Consider the following 13,718-nt stretch of genomic DNA (forward strand, 5'->3'; position numbering starts at 1 on the left):
TTCTAGGTTAGAAGTGATAAAGTACACTTGTTTATCAAGTGAAACGAGAGGTTCCTGCCACTTCTACAGGAGCCAAGGAGGATCTTAGGGGACGATTCCTCTTAAAGCCTTTACAATTGAAAGAAAATTCCACTTACGTGAGTAGCTAACAAACCAGAATCACAACATCTATTTTTAAAGATTTTATTTATTTGAGAGCGAGAGAGCGAGAGAGCGAGAGAGAATGAGCAGGAGCAGGGGGAGGAGCAGAGGAAGAGGGAGAAGCAGGCTCCCTGCTGAGCAGGGAGCCCAACACAGGGCTTCATCCCAGGACCCTGAGATCATGACCTTAGTGGAAGGCCGATGCTACCCACTGAGCAACCCAGGCACTCCAACTTGATTGCTAAGACTTGGAGGGGACTGGAGTTGAGAACTAAAGATCCCATGTGTGATTTCTTAGAAGATGATTGCTGTAGGCACAGCCCCACCAGCAACTGTGCACCATCAAAGCAGTAAAGGGAAAAGATTAGCTTCTGGTGTGGACTCTGCTTTTGGCTCAGGTGTCACCTCCAGGAAGCCTTCCCTGCCCTGAGAATCTGATTGATGGCCCCATCCTATCTTCTATCCTAGTACCTTGAACTTATGGCACTGTCTTGGGGTTAGATTCCTTACCTGCCTCTCCCACGAGTGTGTGAGTGCCCTGCCGTTAGACGCTGGCTGCCTCTGCATCTCATAGGCACTCAGAAAACATGGAAAGAACATAGCAGTTTTGTTGGGGACAGAATACAGATTGGTGAAGTTACAGGCCGCATTTCTTGCCTATGCATTTCCTGTATTTCCCCTGACAGTGAGGTAAAGGCCTTGAGAAGGCAAAAAGAAACTGCACAGTAGAGAAGGAATAAAAAGGGAATAAAAGAGAAGGGGAATCATCATGGAAGAGATAAAGTAAAGAAGAGATAGGACTCAGTGGGGTTTGGTATGACTGCCTTTATTAAACAGAGACCATAGACCTGGTTGGAAAATCCAGGATCATGTGCTCTGCAAAGTTAGGGTGAATGAGCAACCGATTATGACCCATGCTTTGGAGGCACATTTTCAATGCCATTAGCATTCTTAGGACAATGAACTGAAATCCAGATTTTCCTGAGCTAAATGTGAATGGTTAATGACAAGTCTAACTGTAGGGTCAGATGTCTTACAAAACCTGCCCTTCTGCTGACAGATGGAGAAGCAACATATTATCAAAAAGGCCCCAAATGGAAGGCAGTTGTTTTTTTCTGTTTGCTTTCTGTCTTCTGCTGTAGGTTTCACCACTAACCAGTGTCCAGGGGGAATTCCTGCTGTCTTCCTGAATAAGCCCATTGAGTCTGTAATTGAAACTTGTCCTTCCAGGCTTTCCTTTCTCCTCTGACATATGCCTCTGCTTTCAGTATGTTTGTGGGTGCTTTCATTTCTGTCCCTTACTGAGAGGGGGGGGGAATGGAGAAAGTGGAGAGGAACATGTCGTTTCAATATTCATCCGTTTAACAAAATTTTGTCAATTGCTGAAGGCTTGAGCAGAGAGGTAGTGTGGTGGGATGACATAGGGGCTCTGGAATCAAACGGACCTGGGTATGAACTCTGGTTCCATCATTTACTAGCTGCCTAAATTACTATTTGTATCTGCCAAATTGATCTCTCAGGGCCTCAGTTTCTTCCTCCATAAAATAGGAATAGTAGCAAAAAGAATAATTGTCCTTTTGGCCAATCTTGTGGGCACGGCTTGGTGGCTTTTACCATCATTTGTCAAATGGCAAAGATTTCTCCATTTGCAAGAGGGGGGTGTGTGCTTGTCTGTCATTAGGAACAATGTACACTAAGGCCTAAGATTTTCCATTCCCAAGGTATTTTAGGCAAAACGTATCACTCAGTGTTTCAAAGGGTGTATCTCTGAATGGTCTATCTTTATTGCTTACATCTGGTCATGAAATCTCACTGCCAGGGCAGCCTGGGTGGCTCAGCGGTTTAACGCCACCTTCAGCCCAGGATGTGATCCTGGAGACCTGGGATCGAGTCCCATGTCAGGCTCCCTGCATGGAGCCTGCTTCTCCCTCTGCCTGTGTCTCTGCCTCTCTCTTTCTGTCTCATTAATAAATAAATAAAATCTTAAAAAAAAAAAAAAAAAAGAAATCTTACTGCCAGCCTTCTACTAGGAAATGTCTTTGTCATAGAATACAGGAAATTTGGTTCTCAGGCCCCCAGAGCAGAGAGAAAAGTTGCGATTTGATGTCATGGCTGTCATGACTAAGTTTTGTTCATGGTGTTGGATAGTGGACGAACCTTTTTGTCCATTCCCCCTGAAACCAGGGAGGACCACGGAGGAAGGAATCGTGTATCTCTTCCTGGACCTTTAAAACAGCTTAATAGTCCTGGAGAGAAATATCACCACGGGAGAGCTAAGAAACCCATGCATGTCATAGCTGATTATTAATTACTGTTGTCTCGAGACAAAAGCAAGGAATTTGCCGGGAAGAAAAAAATACTCTGAGCTTCGCCTCTTCAAGTTTTGAATTTTCGGATTACTCTTTTCTAAAAGGAACCTAAATTTATTACTTTGGGAGCCTGGCGGCAAGGAAGAAAGGCGTCCCTTGATCTTCAGCTTCCCTGTAAATATTAACTCGCAGGGTTGTTGTGAGGATTATTGTGATGGTAAAACAACACCTCTTGGCGGGTATCCGAAAGACGATGGTAACTGCCCAATGGTAGTTACTATCAACACGGGTCATAGTGCACAAGAACACTCAGCAGAAGCCGGGCAGGCCAGTCGGACTTTCTGTAGATGATGGTCTATTGGGGTCACTTCAAACCTTTTGACACGGTGACAGCTTAGAGCACGGGGCCCCGGAGAGAGGGCCAGGCCAGGCCAGGGCAGGGCAGGGCAGGGCAGGGATGGAGTGGGAAGATCGAAGGCTTTAGCACCCAAAGCCTCTGCCGGTAAGCCTAGTATTTCTCCTTCCTCCGCCTCAGCTCGTCCGTCTTCCCGAGTCCCGGATTGGGCTGGGGGCCTCTGGCTGGGATGCCGCGAAGGTCGGAGACAGGCGGAGAGGCGGCTGGACCCGCGGGGCCTCGGGCTGCTGCTGACGGGGGGGGGGTGGGGGGGCGGCCCAGGGCCGCAGGGCGGAGGCGCGGGCGGAGGCCGAGGGCCCCCGGGGCCGCCGAGCTGCCTCTGCACGCGCCGGGAGGGTGGAAGCCAGATGTGGCGGAGGGCGGCGCGGGCCCGCGGGCCGGGACCAGCTCGGGCCCCGCCGGCAGCAGGCGCGGGGGAAGGGGTCCGGGGCGCCCCCGGGGACAGCCGGCAGCGCACCGACGCGGGCGGGCGGGCGGGCGGGGCGGCCGCGCGGGGGCGCCCGGCGGCGAGCGCGCAGCCCCGGCGGCCAATGGCTGGCGGGGTCGCGGGCGGGGCCGGGGGCGGGGCGGGCGCGGCGCTCCAGCGGCGGGGGCGGAGCCGCGCTGGGGAGGCGGGGCGCCCGGCGGCGGCGGCGGCGGCGGCGGCAGCGGCGGCCACAGCAGCCTCGGCGGCGGCCGCGGCAGCACTGGCAGCGCCCGCGGCGGTGAGGCTCGCGGCGGCGGCGGCGGCGGCGGCGGCCTGGAGGTGGGGGCGCAGGGCGGCTGCGCGGCGGGGCGCGGGACGGAGGGGCGGGGCCGGCCCCGGCCGCCGGGTCCTGAGGCTCCGGGGTCGCCCCAGATCCACCTGCTGGTAACGGAGCGCGCGCCGGGGCCCGGCCGGGAGCTCGCGCCTCGGGCTGCTGCGGGGCGGGCGCGGGGCGCGGGGCGCGGGGCGCGGGGCGCGGGCTGGGCCTCGGGCGGGGCGCGGGGTCAGCCCGCCGCCGCCGCCCCCCGGAGCCGCGCGGTCTCCCGGCGGCCGGCGGGGCGCCTGGTGCGTTTCCCCGCGCTCCCCGGCGCGGCGGGGCTCGTCGACTTTGGGGCAAAGTGGAGGAAAGTGCGGGCTTGCGGGGCGCCGTGGGCAAGGGGGGCTCCGTCGGCAGCGGGCGGCCCCGGGGCAGGCACCTTCCGGGGCCGGGGTCGGCGCGACGTGAGGGTCCAGGCCGGCCGGGCCGCCCGCCCCCGAGGCAGCTGGAGCCGGGCCCTCGCGGGTCTGGGTGGTGGCGCGCCGGGCGCCGGGCGACCCTCCCGAGGCGTGGGCAGGGGCAGGGGCAGGGGCAGGGGCAGGGGCAGGGGCAGGGGCAGGCAGCCACACCACCTGCGCGCCCGCCTGGATTTCTCCGCCGTGGCTTCCTCTCGAGCCCGTGCGTCCGCCGCTTACGGTCCGAATTGCGGAATATAATCAGACCTAACGTACGTTTTTTTTTTTTTTTTTCTTTTCTTTTTTTTTAATGCCTTCCGTGTATTTTGCCGTTGTGCTTCTGCTGTCGGACGAATTCTCATGACAGATAGTGACAGCGTCGCTCGGTGGAATTTAGAACCTACATTTACAATCCCATAATCATGCGAATTGTGGCTTCTCTTTCTTTTTCTGAATGTTAAAAAAAACAACAACACAGTTTTATTAACAGGTTATCGTGGCATGGGGATCTTTAGCCCACATTTGTAAATCGGAAAACGTACAGGACGATGAAATTATGTAAGCTGTATTAATGAAAGATATTAATTCTATACATTTAAAATAATTCTCTTTTTACATAATTACTGTGTATAAAGTTTTACGGCTTATGTCATGGGTCTCATGCTTGTGCGTTTCGTTCATCAGGCACCACTGTCCTGTCTGTGGGATAATTAGGGGATATGCCAAGTGTTCAGCAGAGTGTCCTCAACCATAAAACGTATTGAATATTTTAGAGAACACTTTAAATGAAGGTTTTTGTGTCTAATAATAAAACAGTAGGACTGCAGCCCTTAAAGGGCAGTTAAATAAAACACATTTTTCAGTCTAAGATCTAGAGTTGAAGTTCGATTCATCTTTGGCAGGATGAAGATGATTCGTAATTTTAGCCACCACCTTTTTTGTTGCTGAAGATTCCAATATGTTAAGTGATAACCTCAGAGAGCATTAAGGTGTTAGATTAACATTTTTGCAAATGTGGACACTGATCAAAATACAAGTCACTTTGTTTCTTGCTTTAGGTAGTCAGTCAATCCAGAGGGCTCTTGGCTGTCCAGCCTGTGACTGCCTCTCCTGGTTGAACAGCATGGAGATCATTAGTTTTGCTTTGGTCTGGAGTGTTCACTTGTACTGTGCCGTTTAACTTCATTAGTTTGGGAACCCTAATTAAAATGTATGACTGCATTCTTACTGAGTAAAGTACCCTTCCATTTCTCCTGCAGAATTTCAGGTCTTATTTGTTAGTAGAATTGATATGTATCTCCTTCAAACCAGAGCTTAAAAGCTTCCTGGGGCAGATTTAATATTTGATATATTTTTCACATATCATCAGTAGTTTATCCATGGTCTACTTTGATTTTAGAAATTATTTGCTTTTATTGTCTCTACTTGTTTATACTGACTTTTATTGTGTGGGCTTTTTTTTTTTTTGTATTTAATAAAACTACTTTGAAATATCTTTATGATTCTTTCTCTACTTCCTTGAAATTACTGATTGGACCTTTAATAACCTGTGTACTTTGGAATCTTTTACAAGGACAGAATCCTTCCTGAAGTAGGGTGGGGCTAAGTGTGTAGCAACAGAAAGTTATATGCATTTTTATATAATGTCACACAGAGATTCTACATTATATAATTCACTGAATTACCAAGACTCATTATTGGATGTTTATTGATGTAAGACAACATATTAGGCACTTTAAGGAATTTAGTTCAGATTGTAGGATTTCACCACAAAGATTTAAAAAACTAAACCATCCATGTTGGCGTGTTTGATGTTAACTTGTCTTAATTATAGAAGAAGGTGAATAACTTTGGTGGTGGGAAATAGTGATAACTTTTGAGAATACCTTTGGACTTCCTTGTTTTCAGATAGTAAGAGGAAGCCAGGAAGTAGAGGGGTTCAGTGCTTCTAGAATAGTATATATCACAGTGAGAGCTGCTGGCCCAGGAGGGTTAAAAGGCATGCTTCGGTGTGTTTACGGGGTGGGGGGAGGGGTGCTTAGCCAGAGGTTGCAGGAAGTGAGAAATGTGTTTAAAGTCTTAGGTTTAAAGTTGGAAATTTCATATGAATTTTGCAACTTATTTCATAATAGATCCATATTTGTTATAGAATAGAAGATTTAAAAAACTCACACACCGTTGGGTACAGTTAATACCTCAGGAAGGTTATCTAGACTTTGAGTGGCTCTAGCAGTCTCTTCATACTTCCAAGGTACAGGTGGCCTAGTCTGAGAGGCAAAGGGCGGTGGGTTAGGGCTTGAACTTTGGAGGCCTACTGATTAGTGTTTCCTCTCTGGGTTCATTTCCCTTGTGTGTAAAATAGGGTTAGCAATGCCTGTCTCATTACATCTGAAACTAATGTAATATTGTGTGTCAATTAAACTTTAATTAAAAAAATACCTGCCTCGTAGGGTTTCGTGAAGATTTAAAGCATACCATAGATGCACAGGAGACTGTGTTGTAATGTCTGTCATTGTTACCATTAGTACTATGCCCTAGACTAGGGGAGGTTTCTAGTAATGTTCAGTGTTACAAAGTAGCTGAGATGGTGGTTTCTGAATTGCCTACAAATGGCTGCTTTAATCAGCCATACTCTGTAGCTGAGGGAATTGTCCCTTGGGCTTGTTAGGCTTTTTTGGAGGTGCATTAACTTACCCCAATAAAGTCTGTTTTAGTATGTTGCCAAGTGCATCTTGTGGTCTCTTTGAGGCCCCTGGGAATCAGTGGACATCTTGGAGTGCCTGACATGCCCCCAGGGAATAAGACTGGCTATGCATAGAGTAGATCAAACCAGTGGCTGGCTGCAGTTTTTTGTTTGGTTTTATTTATTTATTTTTAAAGATTTTACTTATTTGTTCATGAGAGACCCAGAGAGAGGCAGAGACATAGGCAGAGGGAGAAGCAGGCTTCCTGTAGGGAGCCCGATATGGGACCCCAGGATCATGACCTGAGTCAAAGGCACACTTAACTGCTCGGCCACCCAGGTGTCCCTTGTTCGATTTTATTTTTTATACAGTTAATATTTATGGAGAACCTATTAAGGGCTAGGTACTATACTTAAGTACTTACAAAGACTTGATTGAATTGGAATTTCTCAATGGTTTTGTTAGATGGGTGGTGGTCTTCCATTTTCTGAGTGAAAGCAATGGTAGGTCCTAGGTCATTCAGTGTTCTGGTTAGGTTACTGCATTTTCTAAATGCCTACATATTCCCAAGTTACACCTTGGCAGTAGGTTAATCACTGGGAAAACTACATTCTTTTATGACATTGATAAATGGCAATAACACCTGTGACCTATTATTTTTCTATTATTTATAACATTATTTGTGTCCCCAAAGTGGAGCTAGGATGGATTCTCATTTTATGGATGAAATTGCAAGGCCTAGATAAGTGGCATACTCGAAGTCATATATATAATGACACTGTTGGATCTAGAGCCCAGGTTTTTTAATGCTCATGTGTTGTAGTCTGTCACTTTTTCTTAAAAATTTCAAAGCATTATTATTTTGCAGTAGGAAAACTGAGGAGTGTAACAATTTTGTTACTTAGTAACTGTGTCGTGATCTTTCGAGTTATCGCTTGGAATCTGTGGCTATTTGTTTAACCAGCCCCACAACTTCCCCCTTTAAATAATGAACCATAACTTTCTTTTTACAGACAAAACAGAATCAATGAGAAGGGAATATAGTTTGAAGCTTTTTCTCCTGGAGGAGGAAAACCATATAATTCTAGTATATTAAATGAGTTGTTTAGTTGTGGGGATAATCTTTGTAGATAAAGATTAGCCCAGCCAAAAGTCTGTTCATAATGGTGAATGATAAATGAAATAAGTAATGTTTTGCATTATTAAACACATTTTTCTTTCTATTTTTTTCCCTGAATAGGAAGAAAGAAGCCTGAGACATCAGCCTATGAAGACTGTGAAGACAATCCTGAATAGCAATTATGAATGGTGTTGCTGCTAGGCTTGTTCTGCCGAGCATCTGAAATGAACCTCTCTTATTGATTGTTTTTATTGGCCCAGAACCAGAAGTAGTGGATTCAGTTGACTTCAGGATTAAAAAGAGAACAGTCTTGGTTATCATCATAAACATATGAACCAGTGTGATGGTGAAATGAGATGAGGCTCCGAAATGGAACTGTAGCTACTGTTTTAGCATTTATCACTTCGTTCCTGACTTTATCTTGGTATACTACGTGGCAAAATGGGAAAGGTAAGGAAAGTATCTCCACAAATTAAAGGATGCACACAGGTTTAGGTTAAATATCCCAACTATTTGCATGTTGCATGCTCTCCGCTGGTGGTCTGCTAGTTTCTTTCTGACACAAAAATGAAACTATTCTTGGACAGAGGAGATAGAATTTCTAATTTGAATGGGGTTTGTTTTCGATTTCTTATAATTGCACTTGAAAAAATAGATACTGATCAGTGGTTATATTATACATGGGAGCCAAGTTGAATAATAAAGACTTTTGTTTTGGCATTTTATTTTTATTAAACATTATAAATGTTTAATAAGCTTCCTTGTACTGGGTGTTTAGAGTGCTTAGAAAGACACAATCAGCACCTTCATGAAATTTACATGCTGATTATACTAATGATTTGGTGCTGTGTAGTTAATGAATTAAACTGCATGTGTTGACAGATTGCTCTTTGGGCAAGAGTATTTATGAAGTGGGTGAGGATAAATTCTTACTCAAAAATTGGAAACAAATGTTATTGTATCAAGAATGTTGCAATATGTTTTTTAAAGGAGATTATTAAGTGATATTCAGGGATAATACCTTTGCTTTTTTTTTTTTAAAGATTTTATTGAGAATGTGCAGGGGGAGGGGCAGAAGAGAGGGGGAGAGAGAGAGAGAGAGAGAGAGAGAGAGAGAGAGAGAGAGAATCTCAAGCAGACTTCCTGCTGAGCCCAAAAAGAGAACAGTCTTTTTGTCAGAGCCCAACACTTGGCTTGATCTTGCATGGAATCACATGATCTCCCTGAGTTCATGACCTGAGCCAAGATCAGGGGTCAGATGCTCAACCTACTGAGCCACCCAGGTGCAGGTGCCCTCATTCCTTATGTTAACCTAAGGAATTTTGATGGCAAAGAAGGATGGAGGTACATGTTTGGTTTTTTTTTTTTTTTTTTTTTTTTCATTTATTTATGATAGTCACACAGAGAGAGAGAGAGAGGCAGAGACATAGGCAGAGGGAGAAGCAGGCTCCATGCACCGGGAGCCTGACGTGGGATTCGATCCCGGGTCTCCAGGATCGTGCCCTGGGCCAAAGGCAGGCGCTAAACCGCTGCGCCACCCAGGGATCCCATGTTTGGTTTTTTAGAATCAAGTTAGAGTAGTTACCATCACCAGGTTATTTGAGGATCCTATTGCTGGCATTATTTTATTAATTTATATGAAGATAACTGAAAAGATGGATTCATTATTTAGTTTCCTCTAGCATGTATATAGGTATGAATATGTAGATGTGTGTATATCTGTGTGAGTACATATGAACAAAATAAGTTGATTAAAGTGAAAACCATATGATCTGTTCTTTGAGCAAGTATACTATCTCCTTTTTTTTCTGAGTTGGGCTGTAATTGGAGAGGAACTATTCCAGGGAGAAATGAATGAAAAACTTGCTGAAAACTTTTATTCTTTGTGGACAAATATGTACGTTTTAGATTTCATTTTTTAATTGTTACCAAAAGGAGAAGATATACTTAGAAAGAACTTTAGCTGGTTAATTTAATCAAACTATTGATTGTCCGAGATATGACCAAAACAGATGACTGGCCTTAAAAGTTTACTTATAAAGTCAGAGAATTGACCATAAGGAGATTATGTGGATTTTTTTTCTTATCAGGAAGCTTATCTATTCAGAGTTAAAGTAATGGAGAAACTTAACTTCTGTGTCTTAAGGGAGTAAAATTTTTGGAATCTCCATTCCACTTATCTTGTTTCTTATGTGAAGGCATTATAAGCATTATTTTCTTTTTGTATTGTCTGTTGAATCAAAAATTTAAAAATATATTATTTCATCCTGTGGTATTAGATAAACATAATGTCTGTTCTCTCATACATTAAGTCCGTTCTCTTTGGTTATCATTCTTTGACCAGCTCTGTAACACTTTCATGCATATTCTTCTCTGTTTTTCTGCTTAGTGTTTTGTCCAGACTTCTTCACGTTATCAGCAGAGGACTCCTGTTATGGTTATGTAAAATCCTCTGGTTTTTTGTTATTTAAAAAAAAAGATTTTATTTATTTATTTGAGAGGGAGCTGCAGAGGGAGAGGGAGAAACAGGCTCTCCACTGAGTAGTGAGCCCGATGTGGGGCTGGGTCTCAGGGGTCATGACCTGAGCTGGAGGCAGACACTTAACCAACTGAGCCACCCAGGTGCCCCAATTTATTGTATTTTAATGCTGTCATTTGTGTAACCAGTCTAACTGCTGAGCATTTGGATTCTTTCTAGATCAGCCTGGATTTTCCAGAGCAGGCCTGATTTCAAATATTGCAATTCTAGACTACTCATAAACCATGTGATCTGATTTTTATATTGAAAACATGGTTTCCATAATCATTGACTTTGCTGGGCTAATAGTTTTTATTTTTCATTCACTCATTGGTCCCTTTTATAGGTGCTTAGCCCTGCACTAAATGCTACGAATATGAAAGAAATAAGAAGCTTAACACTTTTTGTGAATGTAGGGTACTGGTAGGGAAGATTCAAGTAAACAAATGCAATACCATCAATAGATTGAGATATAGAAGAAATAATACGGTGCTGGGAAGCATGTTATATTATACATTATTTCATTTAATCCTTATAACATCCCTGGAAAGAATTATTACCCCCTTTCAATAATAAGAAAACAGAGTGGTTGAGAAACTTGCCAAGGTCATACAATTAAGTGGTAGAGTGGCGTTTGAGCTCAGTCACGCTGGTTCCAGAGATTATGCTCTTAGCTATTGGTCTACTGCCCAGAAGGGCAGAGACAGAGGCTACTAATTCTTGAGTCACTTCATAGAAGAAGAATAAATATGAAGGTGATGCCAGGCAGAGTAGTAGACAGTGGGCTTGTCAGGTAGAGAGAGCTCCTTATGCAGCCAAAAAGTTCTAAAAAGGGGGTAGAGTATTTGTGCCTTGGAGTTATGAGACCCTGAGTTTCATTGGCACATAGACTATGAAAGATTCTCAAGGTTTTGTTGGTAATCACAGTGCAATGATTTGTATTTTTCATAGGTCTTCATTTAACACTTGAAAGAATACAAGAGCTGGTCCATGGGATTGGCATAAGCTTGGGAGGATGTTGGGAACCCAGCCAGGGAAGATGGAATTTGGGCCGGGATACCAGTTTTAGCAGGGTATGCAGCATTCCCACATAAAAGTGAGGCAGAACTCCAATTTCCAATTATGTGGAATGGATAAGTTTGGGAAAGTTGTAAGCAGATGTTGTGAGAGTGGGACCAGAGTCATTACATGTCTCACTTGTAGCTGGTGTTCTCCTAAAGAGCTTCCTACTTTGGTCAGGTACAATCCGGAAATTGGGGAAGACCGAGCAAGCAATCTGTACGTCCAAAGGGACAGATAACATTCATGTACGTGTTTCTATGTGGATGTATGTTTTCGTTTCTCTTGGGTATTTGCCTAGGAGTGGAATTGCTGGATCATGTAGTAACTCTATATTTAATCATTTGAAGAGCTGCCAGACTGTTTTTCATAGTAGCTGGACCATTATGCATTCCTTCTAGTAGTATATGAGGGTTCCAGTTTCTTCACATTCCTGACAACTCTTATTATCTGGCTTCGATTCTCATTCTAGTGGTGGGGAGATAGTATTTTATTGTGATTTTGATTTGCATTTCTCTGATGACTAATGATGTCTAGCATCTTTTTATATACTTTTAGCAATTTGCATATATTCTTTTGAAAATTGTCTATTCAGATCCTTAGCTTATTTTTATTTTATTTTATTTTATTTTATGATTGAAAAAAAACTATGTTATTTATTAGCCTCTAGCCTGGGTCTTTTTTTTTTAAATTTATTTTTTATTGGTGTTCAATTTACTAACATACAGAATAACCCCCAGTGCCCGTCACCCATTCACTCCCACCCCCCGCCCTCCTCGCCTTCTACCACCCCTAGTTCGTTTCCCAGAGTTAGCAGTCTTGACGTTCTGTCTCCCTTTCTGATATTTCCCACACATTTCTTCTCTCTTCCCTTATATTCCCTTTCACTATTATTTATATTCCCCAAATGAATGAGAACATATAATGTTTGTCCTTCTCCGACTGACTTACTTCACTCAGCATAATACCCTCCAGTTCCATCCACGTTGAAGCAAATGGTGGGTATTTGTCATTTCTAATAGCTGAGTAATATTCCATTGTATACATAAACCACATCTTCTTTATCCATTCATCTTTCGTTGGACACCGAGGCTCCTTCCACAGTTTGGCTATCGTGGCCATTGCTGCTATAAACATCGGGGTGCAGGTGTCCCGGCGTTTCATTGCATTTGTATCTTTGGGGTAAATCCCCAACAGGCAATTGCTGGGTCGTAGGGCAGGTATATTTTTAACTGTTTGAGGAACCTCCAGAGTGGCTGCACCAGTTCACATTCCCACCAACAGTGTATGAGGGTTCCCTTTTCTCCGCATCCTCTCCAACATTTGTTGTTTCCTGCCTTGTTAATTTTCCCCATTCTCACTGGTGTGAGGTGGTATCTCATTGTGGTTTTGATTTGTATTTCCCTGATGGCAAGTGATGCAGAGCATTTTCTCATATGCATGTTGGCCATGTCTATGTCTTCCTCTGTGAGATTTCTGTTCATGTCTTTTGCCCATTTCATGATTGGATTGTTTGTTTCTTTGGTGTTGAGTTTAATAAGTTCTTTATAGATCTTGGAAACTAGCCCTTTATCTGATATGTCATTTGCAAATATCTTCTCCCATTCTGTAGGTTGTCTTTGAGTTTTGTTGACTGTATCCTTTGCTGTGCAAAAGCTTCTTATCTTGATGAAGTCCCAATAGTTCATTTTTGCTTTTGTTTCTTTTGCCTTCGTGGATGTATCTTGCAAGAAGTTACTATGGCCGAGTTCAAAAAGGGTGTTGCCTGTGTTCTTCTCTAGGATTTTGATGGAATCTTGTCTCACATTTAGATCTTTCATCCATTTTGAGTTTATCTTTGTGTATGGTGAAAGAGAGTGGTCTAGTTTCATTCTTCTGCATGTGGATGTCCAATTTTCCCAGCACCATTTATTGAAGAGACTGTCTTTCTTCCAATGGATAGTCTTTCCTCCTTTATCGAATATTAGTTGCCCATAAAGTTCAGGGTCCACTTCTGGATTCTCTATTCTGTTCCACTGATCTATGTGTCTGTTTTTGTGCCAGTACCACACTGTCTTGATGACCACAGCTTTGTAGTACAACCTGGAAGTCAAACTCTCCCTCTTCGCTGATGACATGATACTCTACATAGAAAACCCAAAAGTCTCCACCCCAAGATTGCTAGAACTCATACAGCAATTCGGTAGCGTGGCAGGATACAAAATCAATGCCCAGAAGTCAGTGGCATTTCTATACACTAACAATGAGACTGAAGAAAGAGAAATTAAGGAGTCAATCCAATTTACAATTGCACGC

The 13,718-nt window shown here is 44.0% G+C and overlaps 1 protein-coding gene across 7 annotated transcripts in view; it reads left to right on the plus strand.

Annotated features, from left to right (window-relative positions):
• Positions 1-13,718, plus strand: part of MGAT4A (alpha-1,3-mannosyl-glycoprotein 4-beta-N-acetylglucosaminyltransferase A) — a 155,353-nt gene that overhangs the window by 24,969 nt on the left and 116,666 nt on the right. For 2 of the 7 annotated variants that reach the window (XM_072768061.1, XM_072768066.1), the window contains exons 1-2: positions 3,520-3,610; positions 7,967-8,296. In XM_072768061.1, coding sequence (XP_072624162.1) covers positions 8,203-8,296 — 94 coding nt within the window. In that variant the 5' untranslated portion in view covers positions 3,520-3,610; positions 7,967-8,202. Of the gene's footprint in view, positions 1-2,930; positions 2,953-3,519; positions 3,611-3,694; positions 3,716-4,441; positions 4,601-7,966; positions 8,297-13,718 lie in introns of those variants that run through there. The other 5 variants (XM_072768060.1, XM_072768065.1, XM_072768063.1 and 2 more) reach the window with 4 other exon arrangements.

The sequence above is a fragment of the Canis lupus genome, chromosome 11, assembly GCF_048164855.1.
Source record: "Canis lupus baileyi chromosome 11, mCanLup2.hap1, whole genome shotgun sequence".
Lineage (NCBI taxonomy): Eukaryota > Metazoa > Chordata > Mammalia > Carnivora > Canidae > Canis > Canis lupus.